Consider the following 19474-nt stretch of genomic DNA (forward strand, 5'->3'; position numbering starts at 1 on the left):
TGAGTTTATTTAATAAAAATGATAAAAATGAAAAATAATTTATATATATATATGTATATATATAAATTTTTAATCATTTTATATATATACATATTTATTTATTTATTTATTTACTAGAAATAAGCTTCAATGTTATGTCTATTTTAAGGTGCATGACGCTTCATTTATGATTCACTCATTTATTCATTATAAAGTCCAACGAGGGAGTTTTCTTCAGATTTCTCCTTAATTGACTTAGTCACCTGTCAGTCAAAACGCCTCAGGTGAGTTAAGAAAAAAAAGAAAAAGAGGACTGACGCCCCGCCCATCAATAAATTCCTCCCAGCCAATAGCAAGCCAGCTGGAGCTTGTCACGTCTAGACCCAGAATGTGCTCTCAAGTCTGGAGCTCCACCTCCCTCACATGCCTCGCGCAGCCCAGCACGAACGTCCAGAGGCGGCCACGCCGGAGGAGGAAGCCCCGGGGAGAAACTAACCGACAACCGGTATGAACAATGTGTTATTCTTCATCTACTATTTACTACATTGCCGTATACTGACATGTTTCTAGAGTGACAATGAGATGTTTTGTTGTTGTTTTTAACAGTAATCTTATGTAGTTCAATGTTCTGGTTTCACAAATGTTTTTTTAGAAGTGAGTGAATAATAGAGGAAAGGTTTTGTATTGCCTTTTTTTCATGCTGGGGAATTTTATGTTAATTATATATTGAGAAAGTATACATATATATATATATATATATATATATATATATATATATATATATATATATATATATATATATATATATATATATATATATATATATATATATATATATATATATATATATATATATATATATATATATATATATATATATATATATATATATATATATATATATATATATATATATATATATATATATATATATATATAGTTTGATAAAGCAAATGATGTTAAATATGTCATACATTGTATTTTGACTGATTTAAAAAAAATAATGCATAATATTTTTATTTCAAATTAGAGTCCTTTTCAAAAATGTTGTAAGTCAAGGTATTTAGAGATTTAGCCAGCTAGCCTAGCATGCATGTTTTTGGAGGAAACCAGAGTTCCCAGACAAAACCCACACAAGCCCGGGGAGAACATGCAAACTAAGACCTTTCTGAGATCGAACCCACGACCTCAGAATCGTGAGGCCAATGTGCTAACCACTTGGCCACCGTGCAGTTTGACTTTGCATGAAAAGCAGATTGGGAAAATAAATTCATTATGTATGTTGGTAGTAAATACTTAAATAGTATTTCCTTCCCAGATCTGATGGAATAGTAAACAGTGGTTGACCCTCAACCAGATTGGAGCTAGTCATAAAAATGCATGAATACATATTTATTTGTGGAGCTCTGCTGTCAAAAAGCAAACTGTAGGTCAAACTCTCACTCATTTTGATGGCATAATAGAACCATGTTTGTTCATAATGCCGTTTTATAGCAGCATCAAATGGAAGAAGTCATTTCAAGGACTTATCGTGATGGGTTTTTTTTTCGGAAAGAAAACCAGGTGGCCAAACTTAATGACACATGTTCACAAATGTTCATCACAACTCCAGAAAAAAAATCCAGTTTGCAGTAATGACATTGCGACTTAAGAATTTTGTGACATGCGCCATCCAGATTTAATTATCCAGAAATGGAAAGGAAAGGAAAAATAAGAAGGAAACCAAAAAGGCCGGCCTACTTGTGTTCTTTCAACCAAAATTTATGTTTAAATGTCAGTCTTGTTTTGGTGCTCAAATTTGAATGAGTGAAAATTGATTGGGTTGTTTAATATTTTTCAGGCCAGTCATTTATCAGCTGTTATGTGTCACATTTGTCACTAAAAATTCTGCATTTGGGGCCCTAATTATTATTATTTTTTTTGTTTGAATTTTTTGTCGGAAGATGTGCATATTTTTAGGGATTTTTTTTCAGTTTTTTAGTCATTTATAATCTGTAATGCTTCACTTTTGTCACGAAAAATTCTGCATTTTGGGCCCTAATTATTTGTTTATTTTTTTGTTTTTGTGTACATTTTTTGTCGGAAGATGTGCATATTTTTGGTGATTTTTTTTTCTCCAGTTTTTTAGTCATTTATCATCTTTTATGCTTCACTTTTGTCACTAAAAATGCTGAATTTTGGGCTCTAATTATTTTTTTATTTTTTGTTTAAAAAACTTGTCGGAAGATGTGCATATTTTTGGGTGATTTTTTTCAGTTTTTTGTCTACTTTTTGAGGGGTTGCATTGATTAATTTTGTTATGTTGGTTTATTTTTAAGTTCTAATATGGCGGCAATGTTATGAAATGGGAAGAAATTTTCTGTTATGCATACTAAAGTGGCTCTTCAATTGGATCATAATTAGAAAGTCGTCACGTTAGGTGCAGGCTTGAATTAATTGACTTCTGAATTATTAAATCTAGAGAATTAGATTTTTTTTAATTGTTCTACCACCTGAAACATTGTGGTAATGGCTTACCTTTAATGAGATTAGTGAACAGGTTTCCCCCGGCATTATTTCTGTTGGCAACTCTGCTTTGTTTTTTGTTGTTTTTGTTGTTGTTTTTTTAGACACAGATGGCCGAGCAGATGTACATAACAAAGAAACAACCTTCATTTAATGTGGCAATTTAAATGATGCAGGATGATTAAAAAAAAACGTTATTTAAATAGATTTTATCGTCCCAAGAGCAGTCGGGTATTTTTTTAAACACTTTTCTGGTACATATGCATACCAGGAAAGCTTTGATTTGATTGGATGTGAGGACAGCTGGAGTGAAAAATTAGAAAAAAAACTTGAAAAATGAAACTGAGGTATAAATCAATGAAAATGGCGGTCATGTTGTTTGTATAGCGATCGATCAACCAACCAAGACTTCTACTACTGTCTGGTTCAATGGAATTTTGATACAGAATGAATTTTAAAGTGAAATTAATTCCACCTCAAATCTTTATTATTCTTCGGTTTCTGTGGTAGATCAATAACTTGCTTTGGGCAAGTCAAGGATGGTCTAAAGAAAATGCTAATTCCAAGTCTGTTTCCTATTAAGTTAGGAAATATTTTTATTACTTACGTTTCGCTGCCATTGACGGCGATCTACATCCAAAAAAACTGTCAAAAGGGATTGATGTTTATCCCTATCAATGACAACCAATGAATTATTGTTATGAATTATTATCTTTTTGGCCAATTTCTTGGTGCTCGGACGTTTGGTCACTGGTCTTTTGGTCCCTTTTAGTCGCCGGTCAAATGGTGACAGAGCGTTTATTGTTGAAACCAGCTCTCAAAATTATATTCATGAGAGAGAGTTTAATATCTAAGAGAGAGAGGTAAATACCCAAGTACTGTTTAATATTTGACCGGCGACCAAAAGACTGGCGACCAAACGTCCGGCGACCAAACGTCCGGCGACCAAACGTCCGGCGACCAAACGTCCGGCGACCAAACGTCCGGCGACCAAACGCCCTGGCGACCAAACGCCCTGGCGACCAAACGTCCTGGCGACCAAACGTCCTCGCGACCAAACGTCCGGCGACCAAACGTCTGGTCATGAATTTCCTTGATCTCTTCAAAAAAATTCAAATGGCACTTTGTCTTTGCTAATAATGACCAATTATGTGAAGTCATCCATGTTTGTAGTTTTCTGTTTATATCTCAATACTTACACTTCTTGCAATAGTCTTGTTGTTTTTCCGGTATAAAAGCCAATTTACTTTCCTCCCTGCATCTAATATGAAGTTATTCTCAGCCGTGACATTTTCAATCCCGGCCGTCGGACCCCCATTCCAGTTCCCCGCCAGCTCAGAAAATAATCTTCACTTTTATCTTCTCTTTTTTTAAGGCGGCCATGTCCACCGGAGCGTCACCATGACTTCTTACAACAACTCCGCCGACCCTTCCCCTTCTCCAACATGGTCCTTTCTTCTGTCAACACTTTACCTCAACTCCTCCGGCGCCCCCTCTGGCCTCCCGCCGTCCACCGTGAGGAACTGCAGCGGGGAGTCATCCTCGGCACCCTCGCCGCCGTACAACTTTTACGCCGTTTTGCTGGTGCTGCTTATCTTCTGCGTGGTGTTCGGCAACGTGTTGGTGTGCGTGGCTGTGTCGCGAGAAAGGGCGCTGCAGACCACCACCAACTACCTCATCGTCTCCCTGGCCGTGTCCGACCTGCTGTTGGCCACCCTGGTCATGCCGTGGGGGGTCTATCTGGAGGTGGGTTTATAACCGCGTTTAGGCCTAGTGCAGGAGTGTCAAACATGGTCTGCGGGCCGAATACAGCTTAATTTGAGATCAAGCGGGCCGGACCAGTAAACTCATTGTAAAATTACATAGAACTAACAATAAGCCCACTTTTTTCCTTTATATTAGTCACTAATACTAATAATTAGTGCAAAGAATGAGTAATTTATCAAAATATTTATTAACAGAATTTTCCTTTTACATTTTGAACAATATATTATGAATAAGAGAATAACATAAGAACATAAATAAATGTCAATTCATGATGTCTGCACGTACTAAAACACTGCGCCCCTAGCGGATAATACAAGAACTACAAATTTTAAAGAAAATTCATATTTTTTTTATACAATGCAGCTTTCTTCCCCGGGCTGTACCAAACCACCAGACGGCCTGGATACGGCCCGCGGGCTGTATGTTTGACACCACTGGCCCTAGTGACTAATGAATTCACCGTTTTTATGGAGAACTGAAACTATGTCAATTAAGAACTTTTTATTTTGGATATGGCCCACTAAAGAATCTTAAATTCAGTCTAGATCACATCGAACTCATTCACTGCCATAGACATAAAATCCATTTTTTTAACTCTAATTATGTTTGACTCCAGATCAAACGATCCCTGCCAACCCTTCTTGTTGCCAAATACACTATAAGAATCCTCACTGTCCAATTTTTCCATGAAGAAAAGACTTCTTAGATACACTCCCGACTTGAAATTGACGGCTGTTATTCCACTGGCAGCAATTATTTTCAGTAGCGGTTGTCGTTTGAACCTCTATAAGTGAGTTAACTTAAAATATGAGCGTTAATAATTGACAGGGTTCTTGTCTCGGCTGACAATGAACTATTCATGTTAAGGGGCTAATTAGAAAACTATATTGGCAGGAACATTGCATCACGTGGGGAGTCAGACTCGGGTTAACGTCAAATCGATTTAATATAATAGATATAATGTTTAGATATTTTTTAAATAAATGGATTAAAAGAACTGGATTAAAAGCCCTGAATATTCCGGTTTTTATAGATCTAAAACAATGTTTATTTTAGCTTTTTTTATATATATTTTTAGATTTTACAAAATTATTTTTGAACTAAAAACAGAAAAAATTGATAAAAAATGACAATTATTGATTTAATAGGGGAAAATCAGGAAATTTAATATACATCTATACTCTTCATTTGAATTTGATCCTTTGAATTTGAATTTTTTTTTAATAAATGGATTAAAAGAACTGGATTAAAATCCCTGAATAATCCGCTTTTTATAGATCTAAAACAATGTTTATTTTAGCTTTTTTTAAATATATTTTTAGATTTTACAAACTGATTTTTGAACTAAAACCACAGGAAAAAAATGATAAAAAAATGACAATTGTTGATTTAAAAGGGGTAAAATCAGGACATTCAATATACATCTATACTCATCATTTGAATTTGATCCTAAAAGAGTAAATCGGCACTCATGATTGACTTTCCCGGGCCACACAAAATGATGCGATGGGCCAGATTTGCCCCCCGGGCCCCCACTTTGACACCTGTGCTTTAAACTGTGCTATTCAAAGAACGTAAACCAAGTGAAGTGAAAATGAAATGTTTTCCAGGTGGTGGGCGAATGGCGCTTCAGTTTGATCCACTGCGACATCTTACTTACTCTGGACGTGATGATGTGCACAGCCAGCATCCTCAACCTGTGCGCCATCAGCATCGACAGGTACGCCGTTGTGATGGCGTTTACGGATTGGACGCCCTGAGTCAGTCAGTCAGTCATCTGTTTGTTTTGGCTATCCGTTACAGGTACACGGCCGTGGCCATGCCTCTGTTGTACAACACGCGCTACAGCTCCAGGAGGCGAGTGGTCCTCATGATCGCCGCCGTCTGGTTCCTTTCTTTCGCCATCTCCTGCCCGCTGCTTTTTGGACTCAACAACACGGGTGAGACAAAAAAGAAAAAAATGTATCTTTACTCTTTCCATTTAAAAAAAGTGTTTAGTCTGTCGGCTTCACGGTTCTGGGGTCGAGGGTTCGAGCCCTGGGTGAGTCCTCACCGTGTGGAGTTTGCATGTTCTCACTTGGGCTTGCATGGGTTTTGTTCGGGTATTCCGGTTTCCTACAAAATCCTAAAAATGTAAAATACAGGCAACTTTTATTTTTAAAAAAACATCATAATAACACTTTAATTAATTTAGCGTCAACTTGATTTCATGTGGGACGGACAATTTTAGATATAATATTAAGATTTTTTTTTCTATAAATGGATTAAAAGAATTGGATTAAAAGCCCTGAATATTCAGTTTTTATATGGATCTAAAAAAAGTTTATTTGAGCTTTTTTAAAATATATTTTTAGATTTTACAAAATTATTTTTGAACTAAAAACAGACAAAATGGACTAAAAAATGACAATTATTGATTTAAAAGGGGGAAAATCAGGAAATTTGATATACATCTATACTCTTCATTTTAATTCGATCCTAAAACAGAAAGTCGGCACTTTACTTTCCCGGGCCACACAAAATGATGCACCGGGCCAAATTTGGCCCCTGCACCGCCACTTTGACATGTAAATTATTCCATCTTGGTTTATCAGCTGGAAAATGTAACACTTGCATTTTCCCCAGTGGACCGTGAAGGCACCACATGCAGCTTTGCCGACCCAGCTTTCGTGGTGTACTCGTCGGTGGCGTCCTTCTACGTGCCCTTCATCGTCACCCTCCTAGTGTACGCTCAGATCTGCTTGGTTCTACGCCGGCGCGGCCGACGCACGGCACCCCCGTCTGGGCGCCGAGGGCCCGAAGCCTCGGAACCACAGAGGCACAGAAAGGTGACGGCGAAATGGAATTTGAGCTAAAATACTGCAAAATCTAAAGGAAGTGACCTAAAAGGGCCCCGAACGGACGTTTGGTTGCCAATCTTTTGGTCGCTGGTCTTGAAAACAGTAGATATTTAGATATTAAACTGATAAAATAAAATTAGGGCTGGTTTCAACAGTACTTAGATATTAAACAGTACTTAGATATTAAACAGTACTTAGATTTTTAACAGTTCTTAGATATTAAACAGTACTTTGATATTAAACAGTACTTAGATTTTAAACAGTACTTAGATATGAAACAGTACTCAGATATTAAACAGTACTTAGATATTAAACAGTACTTAGATATTAAACAGTACTTAGACATTAAACAGTACTTAGATTTTAAACAGTACTTAGATATGAAACAGTACTCAGATATTAAACAGTACTTAGATATTAAACAGTACTTATATATTAAACAGTACTTATATATTAAACAGTACTTAGATATTAAACAGTACTTCGATATTAAACAGTACTTAGATACTAAACAGTACTTAGATTTTAAACAGTACTTAGATTTTAAACAGTACTTAGATTTTAAACAGTACTTAGATATTAAACAGCATTTACTTATTAAACAGTACTTATATATTAAACAGTACTTACATATTAAACAGTAATTAGATATTAAACTCTTTCTCATTAATATAATTTTGAGAGCTGATTTCCACAATAAACTTTCTGTCACCATTTGACTGGCGACCAAAAGACCGGCGACCAAACGTCCGAGCACCTGTCTTTGCAATGTTGTTTACAAATGTGTCCTTTTCTTTGTCTTTTGTAGAATAAATGCACACAGCCGGAAGATGTGAAACTGTGCGCTCTGATTTTGAGACCCTCCACCGCGGCCCCCCAGCGCAAACGAGTTGTAAGTCGGCGACAAAATGGCGCGTACATGTTTAATTTTTTTTGCTAACATGGTTAAATGTTCGGTGATCACATCAGACGTTGGTGAAGGAGGCGTTGGTGCACCCCCTAGAGGTGGAACCGGGTCGTTTCTTGCCACAGCCCGAGCGGACCTCGGCCGGGCCCCCCGCCGAGCGGACACCCTCCGCCCACGGCTGTCGGGCCACCGTCTCCATGTCGGTGTCGGTGGGGCCCGCCCCGAAACGCCCGTGCGCGGCGCTGCGTTCGGCCCTGACGCCGCGGCCCCCCACGCTGGAGGATGGCATGCGGGGTCGCGAAGGATGGCGGGAGCACAGTGGCGGCGGCGGCTGGGCGGCCGTCGTCAAGGAGCGGGCCAGGGGGAGGGTGTCGCAGCAGAAGGAGAGGAAGGCCACGCAGATGCTCGCCATTGTGTTAGGTGAGCATCATATGTATGATAACAACATTTGTGGTGTTATATGTTATATCAAGGGTGTCAAACTTGGTTCGCGGGCCACAATAACATCAACTTGATTTCATGTGGGCCGGACTATTTTAGATATAATATTTAGATTTTTTACTGGATCAAAAAATCTAAATAGTCAGTTATTTTATTATTACTTTTTATTTGAACTTCTTAGTAAGGGAAAACATCTAATAATCATTTGGTTTTCATTTCAAATTGATTTTCTTATTATATTCAATATTTAAGTAGAAAATATTTGTATATATTTATTGTTAGATTTTACAAAATGTTTTTTGACCTAAAAACACCCCAAAAATGGATAAAATTATTGATTTAAAAAGGGGAAAATCAGGAAATATAATATACATTTATAATCTTCATTTGAATTTAATCCTAAAACAGAAAGTTGTCACTCATGATTTACTTAGCTTTTTTTAAAATATAGTTTTAGATTTTACAAAATGATTTTTTACCTAAAATCACCCAAAAAAATTTATAAAAATTTCAATTATTGATTTGAAAACAGGAAAATCAGGCAATATAATATACATCTATACTCTTCCTTTGAATTTGATCCTAAAACAGAAAGTTGGCACTCATGATTTACTTACTCGGGCCGCACAAAATGATGCGGCGGGCCAGATTTGGCCCCCGGGCCGCCACTTTGACACCTGTCATATATTTCTTTTTGTTTCTTTTCCCCCCGCAGGCGTGTTCATCATCTGCTGGCTGCCATTTTTCCTGACGCACGTCCTGAAAGCCCACTGCGCCAGCTGCTGCATCTCGCCGTCCCTGTACAGCGCCGTGACGTGGCTGGGTTACCTCAACAGCGCCGTCAACCCCGTCATCTACACCACCTTCAACGTGGAATTCCGCAAGGCCTTCATCAAGATCCTCCTCTGTTGACTGCCATTTGGGGAAAACCAGGTGATGACGGCGGTTGACGTCCAATCTTTTCAATACCGAATGGATTGGACGTCTATTGCTGTCCATGTGTTTTTATTTAGGTTCAAGTTCTACTACAATACTGTTACAATTGATGTTACATTGTCGATGTCATATATTGGACATTTTTACATTTTTTTCATACTTTTATTTATTTATTATTTCTATGAATTAAAAAAAAACATAGCTAGTCTCTTTGGGTAATATTTTTGTTATATTATTATTTTTATTATTTTTTTTATGACAACTGGACTTTTTTTGTTGCCAGTTTCTCGTTAGAATGCAATAAAAAAATAACATACTGTTGAATGGATACCCTGAAGCACAGGTGTCAAAGTGGCGGCTCGGGGGCCAAATCTGGCCCGCTGCATCGTTTTGTGCGGCCCGAGAAAGTAAATGAGTGCCGACTTTCTGTTTTAGGATCTAATTAAAATGAAGAGTATGGATGTATATTACATTTACTATTTTCCCCCTTTTAAATCAATAATTGTCATTTTTTAATCATTTTTCTGTTTTTAGTTCAAAAATCATTTTGTAAAATCTTAAAATATATTTTAAAAGATCAAATAAACATTGTTTTAGATCTATACAAAAAACTGAATATTCAGGGCTTTTAATCCAGGATTTTTAATCTATTTATTAAAAAAATCTAAATATTGTATCTAAAATGGTCCGGCCCACATGAAACTGAGTTGATTTTTTTTCAAAATGGTATTAAGAAATTGTTCCGTAAATATAACCTGATTTTCCTAAATAAACAAGATAAAAAAGTTTGCCATACTCATCTCAAATGTGTGCGTACGACGGTCTCTATTTCCCTGCATAAACTACAATTCCCAGCATCCCCTTGTACCCCCTTACCCACCATACACCGCGGCTCCGGCAAGATGAAGCCAAGATGGCGACGAAAACTATCACCGAGGGCCCCCCTCCATTTGATTGTCCAACATGGTGAGATATTGCACCTGTATATCGATTAAAAAACAGAATGGCGTGCTTTTGCGGTGCACATTAATAACGCCAACGTTAAGAAAGTTGGACGCACCTTTTTCGGAGAGACTTTTTGCTGCATTTCACCTGTGTCGGCGATGCTAAAGCTAAGTGGCTAACGATGTTAGCGGCGAGGGCGACTATTAGTCAATGAATATCGTATGTGCAAAAGATGGGAGCTGTTTAATTTCTCTTCATTTACTTGCAATAAAATTAACGTTCGATAGCCTTTCTCTCATTTGTAGAATGGAGTGTTATGTCGAAAAATAAAGGTATAATGCAACTTAAAATGTCAATTGAAAGTGTGTTCGATTCCAGGGGAGGCAAGCCACCCGTTGGGCTCCACCTGGATGTCATGAAGGGAGACAAACTAGTCGAGGTAAGAAGCTCAGTGTGACGTCTGTTATTGTTATCATCTTTTATAATTCATTGACAATGGCTGTCAATAAATGTAGTACATTCATAGTTGTTCCAAAAATGACATCCTGCTATAGTTTGTCATCTGTATAAAGTTTAAGGACCAAAATATGCACCATGATACAAGCCGGGCAACCCGACTCGGTGGTTGCTCCGCTTTTCAAGGGTGCTAGAGCAACAAAAAAGCCCTGCTATTTAAGCTTCTCAGTGGAGAGTACCACTGTTGAGTTATGGCTCAGAGGCACAACACTGAAAAAAGAGGAAAATTGGAATTAACCAACCAACCTTTTCTCTGCAGAAATTGATCATAGACGAAAAGAAGTTCTACTTGTTCGGCAGGAATCCGGACTGGTGCGACTTCACCATCGACCACCAGTCGTGTTCCCGCGTCCATGCCGCCCTCGTGTACCACAAACACCTTAAGAGGCTTTTTCTCATTGACCTCAACAGCAGTAAGAACGCGTTCGAATTGAAAGCTGTCTTCTTGAGGAGTGTTTATATTTTATTTTTATTTTTTTTCTGTTCCAAGCCCACGGTACCTTCTTAGGCCACATCCGCCTGGAGCCTCATAAACCTCAGCAGGTTCCCATCGACTCCACCCTGTCTTTCGGAGCATCCACGCGCACTTATACCATTCGAGAAAAGCCCCAGAGCCAGTCGGGCCTTAGCGCCGACATTAAAGTCGGTGACGAAGACGAGCTGAAGGGGCTCCTGGGGTTGCCCGAGGAGGAGACGGAATTAGAGGTGTGGCCCAAAACGACTTAGTCATGTGACGTGACCTGGTGAATTGACCTCGTATTTGTCCTTCCCGCCAGAACCTGACGGAATTCAACACGGCGCACAACAAGCGCATCTCCACGCTGACCATAGAAGAGGGTAACCTAGATATTCAGAGGCCCAAGAGGAAGAGGAGGAATTCCCGGGTGACCTTCAACGATGAGGACTTAATCATCAATCCCGGTACAGCCACTTAATATGTTGGAGTCACGTGCACTCCTGAGCCGTTACCCGTATTTTGTCACAGTTACCATTCTTTGCATTGTGTCAATGGCACAAGGGTCGCGGGGGTGCTGAAACCTAACCCAGCCACCGTATGCATGCATGTACATTCATGTGTATGTATATGTGCTTATATATACATGTATGTATATATCTGCTTATATATATATATGTATGTATGTATCTGCTTATATATACATGTATGTATATATCTGCTTGTATATATGTATGTGTGTGCTTATATATGTATGTATGTATGTATGTATGTATATGTATGTATGTATGTATGTATGTATGTATGTATGTATGTATGTATGTGTATGTATATGTATGTATGTGTATGTATATGTATGTATATGTATGTATGTATGTATATGTATGTATGTATGTATGTATATACATATGTATCTATGCATAGATATGAGCTTGTATATATGTATGTATGTATATATATATGTGCTTATAAATATGTATGTATATATGTGTTTATATACATGTATGTATGTATCTATGTAGAGTGCTTATATGTATGTATGCATATATGTTTTGCCTTTTTTTATTTGAACAATGCTTTTTACATTTGAAACTATAGAAAAGGCAAAACAATAATTTTTATTTCTATAAAATGTACGCATCTCATAATATCAGGGGTAAATTCTCACAACTATTTTTTATTGTGGCAGAGGACATCGACCCTTCGGTGGGACGTTTTAGGAATATGGTACAGACGGCCGTTGTCCCCATCAAGGTTAGTCAAGCTTCTTATCAGCGGCAAATCATTGGATGTCTATTGACATAAACAGTTTGTTTATGTTTTTTTTTTACTCTCCTCAGAAACGTCGCTCAGAAGGCCACAACACGTTAGGTCTAGACGACTTCAACTCCAAGCGTATGCACGGTTACTCCATGAGCGGTGGTCTATACGGGGACCTGCCCCCTACCAGCCACGAAAACCAACCCACGGGGGCCCCGGGCGGCGCCTCAATGCAGGGCGGCCTCCCGTTACCCTTCCCCAACCCCGCGCCAGAAGTGGACCTGGCCCCCGAGGCCCCCCGCCGTCCCGTCACCCTCAACCCCACCCCGGCCAGCGTGCCCTTCCTCCAAGAAAGCCACAACGAGCCGCGTAAAAAGAAATACGCCAAAGAAGCGTGGCCGGGCAAGAAACCCACGCCATCGCTACTCATCTGAATGCGGACTGCGTCTTATTTTAGCGTTTAGTGTTGAAATACGGCCAACACGCAAGATAAGACCACCTTTCCAGCCACTGTTAGAATGGTTTTGTGTCACAGACTTCAATGGATTTTTTTTTTTTTGGTTCTGTTTTACACTCTTTTCAATGTTTTTTGCAAGCGCTATTAATAAATGGCAAAAGAGTATTTTTTTATCCGATATTTTACTGTGTGCAAAGCAATGCGGTTTTGGTGACAACTCTATTGCTGATACCGTCAAGACAACTTGAAGATATTTGGTTTTTTTGAGTGGAATTTTAGGATGGAACTAAAATGTACTAAAAATACCTTTTCTGGAAATGTATTTTTCATGATATTAAAGAAGAAACTTCAATTTTGTATACGCTAGCTAGCGTATAGCTACTACTTGAATAGTGTTATAGCTAAAGATACTTGCTAGCATCTTTTTTAGCTACTATTTATCATGTTTTTTATCCTTTTTATCACTACATGCTGTTATTTAACAATGTACCAGAGACAAATTTTCCGGATTTCTATAGTTTAAGGTCAATGGCGACATACGAACGTCAAACTATGTTCACCTACATGAGTTTTAGTGCATTTTAGCTTTGTTAAGGGAAAATGTAAACCTTTATCAAATTTGAAGAAGGGTTTATGTAAATAATGGAGGCATTTTTCCCGCAAAAATTTCACTCAAAAGCCAAATTCTCCAAGGTTTTAAGGTCGTATGAACTGTGAGCTCATAACATTCTACATGTATGTGATTTGTTTGACTATATTCTAATAAATATTTGCAATTATTGCAGCTACAAGACAGACACATTCAAAGCTTTAGTTATTTTATTAGTAATAAATACGCCAAGGAGAGGTTGATCACTTTGACATGAAGCCGAAGCCAAAAAAATGATAAATAAACAATTTTGTTATTGTTCAATTCGAAACGTTGTTTTAGAGAAGACCGTGAAGTATTCCGTGACAGGAAGTGACGTGTATACCCCTTTAATCTTGTTACGCTAATGAGCAGATGAAGCCACCTTTGCTAACTTTCGGCTTTGGCTTTTGTTTTCCATAAGGTCTAAAAAAAGGTGCACAAAAAGACAAATTACACTTTTATAACTCAATACATTAGAATGTTATTAGCACGAAATATATGGACGACTTTAAGGCGTCACGTGACCTCCTCAACTACAGTTCAGTCTCAGGTAACTGCTTTCTTTTACAAATTACAATTTATAATAGCCTCATACCCACTCTTACTCACTTGTACTTTTAATACTATTTGTTTCCGTCTTCAAAATATGTATAAACCCGAGCTGCGTCCGGTAATTAATTTTAAAAAATGCCTTCTTTCCTGTGTTAAAGCCAAAAAAGACCAAGTTTGGACCTCTAAACGACGAAGACCGAATATTCACAAATTTATATGGCCGACATGACTGGAGGTGAGTACAGGGTCATATACTGAGTGGTTAGTGCGTCGGCTTCTCAGCGCTGGGGTTCTGGGTTTAAATCCAGGTCGGTCCACCTGTGTGGAGTTGGCATGTTCTCTTGTGTGGGTTTTCTCTGGGTACTTGCTCTCTTACCACATTCCAAAAACAGTCATGGTAGGCTGATTTTAGATATAATATTTAGATTTATTTTATTATAAATGGATTAAAAATCCCTGAATATTCAGTTTTTTATAGATCTTAAACAATGTTGATTTGAAGTTTTTTGAAATATATTTTTAGATTTTACAAAATGATTTTTGAACTAAAAACTGAAAAAAATGGATTAAAAATGACAATTATTGATTTAAAAGGGGAAAAATCAAGAAATTTAACATACATATATACTCTTCATTTTAATTTAATCTAAAACAGAAAGTCAGCACTCATTATTTACTTTCCCGGGCCACACAAAATGATGTGGCGGGCCAGATTTGGCCCTCGGGCCTCCACTTTGACACATATGGGCTACAGCCTGATATTGGATGCTCTCTTTGCTTCAGGTTGAAAGGGGCCTTTATGAGAGGTGACTGGTACAAAACCAAGGAAATCCTCCTGAAAGGAGCCGACTGGATCATCAATGAGGTGAAGACGTCCGGTCTCCGAGGCCGAGGTGGGGCGGGATTCCCCAGCGGCATGAAGTGGAGCTTCATGAATAAGCCAAGTGATGGCAGGTGAACACGCCATCATGGAAAAAATTAGGAAGTCCGCTCACCTCCATTTTTTTTGTTTTTTAGGCCCAAGTACTTGGTGGTGAATGCTGACGAGGGCGAACCCGGCACCTGTAAAGACCGTGAGATCATGCGCCACGACCCGCACAAGTTGCTGGAGGGGTGTTTGATCGCGGGGAGGGCTATGGGCGCCCGGGCTGCATACATCTACATCAGGGGAGAGTTTTACAACGAGTCGTCCAATGTTCAGGTACGATTAGCGTTAGATAGACCCTAAAGTTTGTTTTCGCTGTGTAGCTTGAAATTCCAAAGTACTTTTCTTAGGGTACTAAGCCTTCACTTGTTGAATTGAATTGAATTGAATGCTTTTATTGACATTACACAAGTACAATGAAATTTAAAGCTTAACCATGAAGTGCACAGATAAATAATCAATAAATAATAATAATAAATCTAAAATTATAAATCACTAATCAATAAATAATAATAATAAATCTAAAATTATAAATCACTAATCAATAAATAATAATAATAAATCTATAATATTAAATCTATAATAATAAATCACTAATCAATAAATAATAATGAATCAATATAAATTAATAATAGTATATCAATGATAAATAATCATAATAAATCAATAATAAATAATAATAATAATACATCAATAAATGATATTAAATAGATACTCAATGAATAATAATAATTTTATAATCAATAAATAATAATAATAAATCAATAACCAATACAGAATAATTCAATAAATAATGCATGAATAATTGATGAATAAATAATAAATCACTCATCAATAAATTATGATAATCAATAATAAATACACAATAATAATACATCAACACATGATAATAAATAGATCATCAATAAACAATAATAATGAATTTATCTATAAATAATAAAAATACATCGATCGTCAATACATACATTGTCATATAATAATTTCTTGACAAAATAAATAAGTAGAGATATACTTAGAGACAATAAAACAAGACTAGAATGTTAATTGTGCATGATATATGTATATATATATTTTTTTAAATCTGGATTGGGAAAAATAGAGATAGGTCAATGTCAATGTCACTCAAAAATGTCTCTCAACCCAGATGGCGATCAACGAGGCCTACAAAGCCAAGCTCATCGGGAAGAACGCCTGTGCTTCCGGCTACGACTTTGACGTCTTTGTGATGCGGGGTGCCGGCGCTTACATTTGCGGGGAAGAGACGGCCCTCATCGAGTCGCTGGAGGGCAAACAAGGAAAACCCCGCCTCAAGCCGCCTTTTCCTGCAGACATTGGTGACCTCCACACGTCACATCGAATTGGAATTTCACCAAGGAATTGACTATATTTTGTTTATTTTCCACCTTCAACTAGGGGCATTCGGCTGCCCGACAACCGTCTCCAACGTGGAGACGATCGCCGTGGCGCCCGCCATATGTCGTAGGGGCGGAGCTTGGTTCGCCAGCTTTGGCAGGGAGAGGAATTCTGGAACTAAGCTCTTCAATATCTCGGGTCACGTCAACACACCTTGCACCGTGGAGGAGGAGATGTCCATCCCACTCAGGGAGCTGATCGAGAGGCACGCCGGTACGCCGTGACCGGACGTTTGGTCGCCGGTCAAATGGTGACAGAGAGTTGACTGTTGAAACCAGCTCTCAAAATTATATTCATGAGAGAGAGTTTAATAACTAAGAACTGTTTAATATCTAAAAAGTGTTTAATATCTAAGTACTGTTTCATATCTAAGTACTGTTTAATATCTAAGTACTGTTTCATATCTAAGTACCGTTTCATATCGAGGTACTGTTTCATATCTAAATATGTACTGTTTTCAACAGTACTTAAATATGAAACAGTACTTAGATATGAAACAGTACTTAGATGAGAAACAGTACTTAGATATGAAACAGTACTTAGATATGAAACAGTACTTAGATATTAAACAGTACTTAGATATGAAACAGTACTTAGATATGAAACAGTACTTAGATATGAAACAGTACTTAGATATGAAACAGTACTTAGATATTAAACAGTACTTAGATATTAAACTCTCTCTCATGAATATAATTTTGAGAGCTGGTTTCAACAGTCAACTCTCTGTCACCATTTGACCGGCGACCAAAAGACCGGCTACCAAACGTCCGAGCACCCCGGTACGCAACACTTTTTTTTTCAAAATTAAATACAACAATATTTCCAGCTGATTGAGATCCACTTTTTGTATTTTTTTTTAAATTTCCATATCTCGCACGAAATGATTAATTAATCGATTTCATAACACAAGTCCAAAAACTGTGTGTGACCTTACTATGCATCATTAGGAGGAGTAAGAGGTGGCTGGGACAACCTCTTAGGGGTGATCCCCGGGGGATCGTCTACCCCCATCATCCCCCGCCACGTCTGCGATGACGTCATGATGGATTTCGACGATCTGGTACGGGCGGAGAGCGCCCTGGGCACGGCGGCCGTCATCGTCATGGATAAGTCGGTAAATACAAACTATTGAGACGAGCGTCCATCATTGTGGAAGATGATCCATTTCCCTCTTTTTTTTGTTCCTCGCAGACTGACGTGATCCAAGCCGTGGCACGACTGATCGAGTTCTACAAGCACGAAAGCTGTGGCCAGTGCACGCCGTGTAGAGAAGGTAAGGAACAATGTTGTAAAACTTTAAAATGTATGGCTATGTATTTTTTTAATTATTTCTTTAAAAATATTCAGAATTATGAAATTCAATCCTAAAATGTTAAAACATTATTTGTGATCACAATACTAATCACCGATGTTCCCTCTAAGCCAGGGGTGTCAAACATACGGCCCGCGGGCCGGATCCGGCCCGTCTGGTGGTTTGGTACGGCCCGGGGAAGAAAGGTGCATTATATAAAAAATATGAATTTACTTTAAAAATTGTAGTTCTTGTATTATCCGATAGGGGGCGCAGTGTTTTAGTACGTGCAGACAATATTAATTGACATTTATTTATGTTCTTATGTTATTCTCTTGTTCATAATATATCGTTCATAATGTAAAAGGAAAATTCTGTTAAGAAACATTTTGATAATTTACTCATTCTTTGCACTAATTATTAGTATTAGTGACTAATACAAAGGAAAAAAAGTGGGCTTATTGTTAGTTCTATGTCATTTTGCAATGAGTTTACTGCTCCGGCCCACTTGATCTCAAATTAAGCTCTATTCGGCCCGCAGACCAAAGGCAGTTTGACACCCCTGCGGCCCAGACCAATGGAAAATTAATGGGAATATTGGTGTTGAATTTTAAAAAAAAGTTTTTGTGGAGAAAAATCTGTTACTAACTTGTCCTCAGGCGTGGAGTGGATGAACGGGATGATGTGGAGGTTCGTGCGGGGCGAAGCAGCCGTTCCCGAAATCGACATGATCTGGGAGCTCAGCAAGCAGATAGAAGGACACACCATTTGCGCTCTGGGGGATGGAGCCGCGTGGCCTGTGCAGGTAGGCCCAAAAAAACAAAAATACTTTCAAAAATTAAGTCTAATCTACTCCTATTTTAACCTTCTACAGGGTCTGATTCGCCATTTCCGTCCAGAAATGGAGGCTCGCATTGCTCAGTACAACCAAAAGAACGTTCCAAGGCAGACGGAAATTGAGATGATCTGAAATCAAGTCATGTTGGAATTCTTTCCAGGAGGTACTTAAAGCACGGGTGTCCAAATCAGTCCACAAGGGTCACCTTCTTGGTTATGTTCATGTTGCATACACCAGTTAAACTCCTCCTCTTTCTCTTATTTGTGGATAATTAAGTCCGCTAGGTATATTTTAGGCACTCGAACTTAAAAGCCCATTTTTTTGTCTCGGGGCTGGTTAATTATGCTCACTGCAGACTTAGTATTGCCTGCATGTTCCAAATTAGCCGCTAGGGGGCATTGGTCTGTGTGTCTGGGCTTTAAAGAACTCCCAATGTAAGCCTAAGGCATCAAATGTATTAAAAATGAGTTTTCTAGCCTAACTGCAGACTTAGTATTGCCTGTATGTTCCTAATTAGCCACTAGAGGGCATTGGTATGTGTATCTGGGCTTTAAAGACATTCCAACTTAAGCCTAAGGCATCAAATGTATTAAATATGAATTTTCTAGCCCTCCACATATTTAACAATTAGTAGAATGATTTAAAAGAAACAAAAGAATGTTTACAATTGTGACCTGATGTATCAAATAAGATGCAAATGTTTATTTGTTCCAAAGTGACAAATAAATGTGCTTAAATGCATGTCATTCAACAGAAACTTTAACTCATTCACTGCCATGAACACACACACACATTTCAAACAAAAACAAAACTA

At 38.1% G+C, this 19474-nt stretch overlaps 3 protein-coding genes and 1 non-coding gene across 4 annotated transcripts; all 4 read left to right on the forward strand.

Annotated features, from left to right (window-relative positions):
• Positions 1-376: 376 nt before the first annotated feature.
• Positions 377-9853, forward strand: drd2l (dopamine receptor D2 like). Its single transcript, XM_077720697.1, has 8 exons — positions 377-484; positions 3860-4230; positions 5862-5971; positions 6055-6191; positions 6877-7079; positions 7900-7983; positions 8061-8418; positions 9155-9853. Exons 2-8 carry the CDS (start codon positions 3886-3888, stop codon positions 9349-9351), a joined length of 1434 nt encoding a protein of 477 aa, XP_077576823.1. The 5' UTR covers positions 377-484; positions 3860-3885; the 3' UTR covers positions 9352-9853.
• A 401-nt stretch (positions 9854-10254) lies between these two features.
• Positions 10255-13802, forward strand: LOC144199239 (nuclear inhibitor of protein phosphatase 1-like). Its single transcript, XM_077720743.1, has 7 exons — positions 10255-10341; positions 10699-10759; positions 11096-11249; positions 11327-11541; positions 11613-11757; positions 12480-12544; positions 12631-13802. Exons 1-7 carry the CDS (start codon positions 10289-10291, stop codon positions 12982-12984), a joined length of 1047 nt encoding a protein of 348 aa, XP_077576869.1. The 5' UTR covers positions 10255-10288; the 3' UTR covers positions 12985-13802.
• LOC144199993 (small Cajal body-specific RNA 1) lies at positions 10908-11046 on the forward strand. Its single transcript, XR_013327021.1, has one exon.
• A 182-nt stretch (positions 13803-13984) lies between the features above and the next one.
• On the forward strand, positions 13985-19401 carry LOC144199498 (NADH dehydrogenase [ubiquinone] flavoprotein 1, mitochondrial-like). Its single transcript, XM_077721168.1, has 10 exons — positions 13985-14188; positions 14349-14425; positions 14974-15144; positions 15208-15391; positions 16260-16449; positions 16529-16741; positions 17479-17645; positions 17723-17804; positions 18482-18627; positions 18697-19401. Exons 1-10 carry the CDS (start codon positions 14117-14119, stop codon positions 18790-18792), a joined length of 1398 nt encoding a protein of 465 aa, XP_077577294.1. The 5' UTR covers positions 13985-14116; the 3' UTR covers positions 18793-19401.
• The last annotated feature ends 73 nt before the right edge of the window (positions 19402-19474 follow it).

This window comes from Stigmatopora nigra, chromosome 7 (assembly GCF_051989575.1).
Source record: "Stigmatopora nigra isolate UIUO_SnigA chromosome 7, RoL_Snig_1.1, whole genome shotgun sequence".
Classification (NCBI taxonomy): Eukaryota; Metazoa; Chordata; class Actinopteri; order Syngnathiformes; family Syngnathidae; genus Stigmatopora; species Stigmatopora nigra.

What these genes read in the sequence shown, in the direction of transcription:
- LOC144199239 (XM_077720743.1), top strand. Translation starts at nt 10,289, where the DNA reads ATGGCGACGAAAACTATCACCGAGGGCCCCCCTCCATTTGATTGTCCA. An exon ending in GGACTTAATCATCAATCCCG is followed by an intron (nt 11,758 to 12,479) that starts GTACAGCCACTT and finishes TTATTGTGGCAG; the next exon opens with AGGACATCGACCCTTCGGTG. An exon ending in CGGCCGTTGTCCCCATCAAG is followed by an intron (nt 12,545 to 12,630) that starts GTTAGTCAAGCT and finishes TACTCTCCTCAG; the next exon opens with AAACGTCGCTCAGAAGGCCA.
- drd2l (XM_077720697.1), top strand. Translation starts at nt 3,886, where the DNA reads ATGACTTCTTACAACAACTCCGCCGACCCTTCCCCTTCTCCAACATGG. An exon ending in CGTGGGGGGTCTATCTGGAG is followed by an intron (nt 4,231 to 5,861) that starts GTGGGTTTATAA and finishes AATGTTTTCCAG; the next exon opens with GTGGTGGGCGAATGGCGCTT. An exon ending in GATGCTCGCCATTGTGTTAG is followed by an intron (nt 8,419 to 9,154) that starts GTGAGCATCATA and finishes TTCCCCCCGCAG; the next exon opens with GCGTGTTCATCATCTGCTGG.
- LOC144199498 (XM_077721168.1), top strand. Translation starts at nt 14,117, where the DNA reads ATGTTATTAGCACGAAATATATGGACGACTTTAAGGCGTCACGTGACC. An exon ending in TATGGCCGACATGACTGGAG is followed by an intron (nt 14,426 to 14,973) that starts GTGAGTACAGGG and finishes TCTTTGCTTCAG; the next exon opens with GTTGAAAGGGGCCTTTATGA. An exon ending in TCATCGTCATGGATAAGTCG is followed by an intron (nt 17,646 to 17,722) that starts GTAAATACAAAC and finishes TGTTCCTCGCAG; the next exon opens with ACTGACGTGATCCAAGCCGT.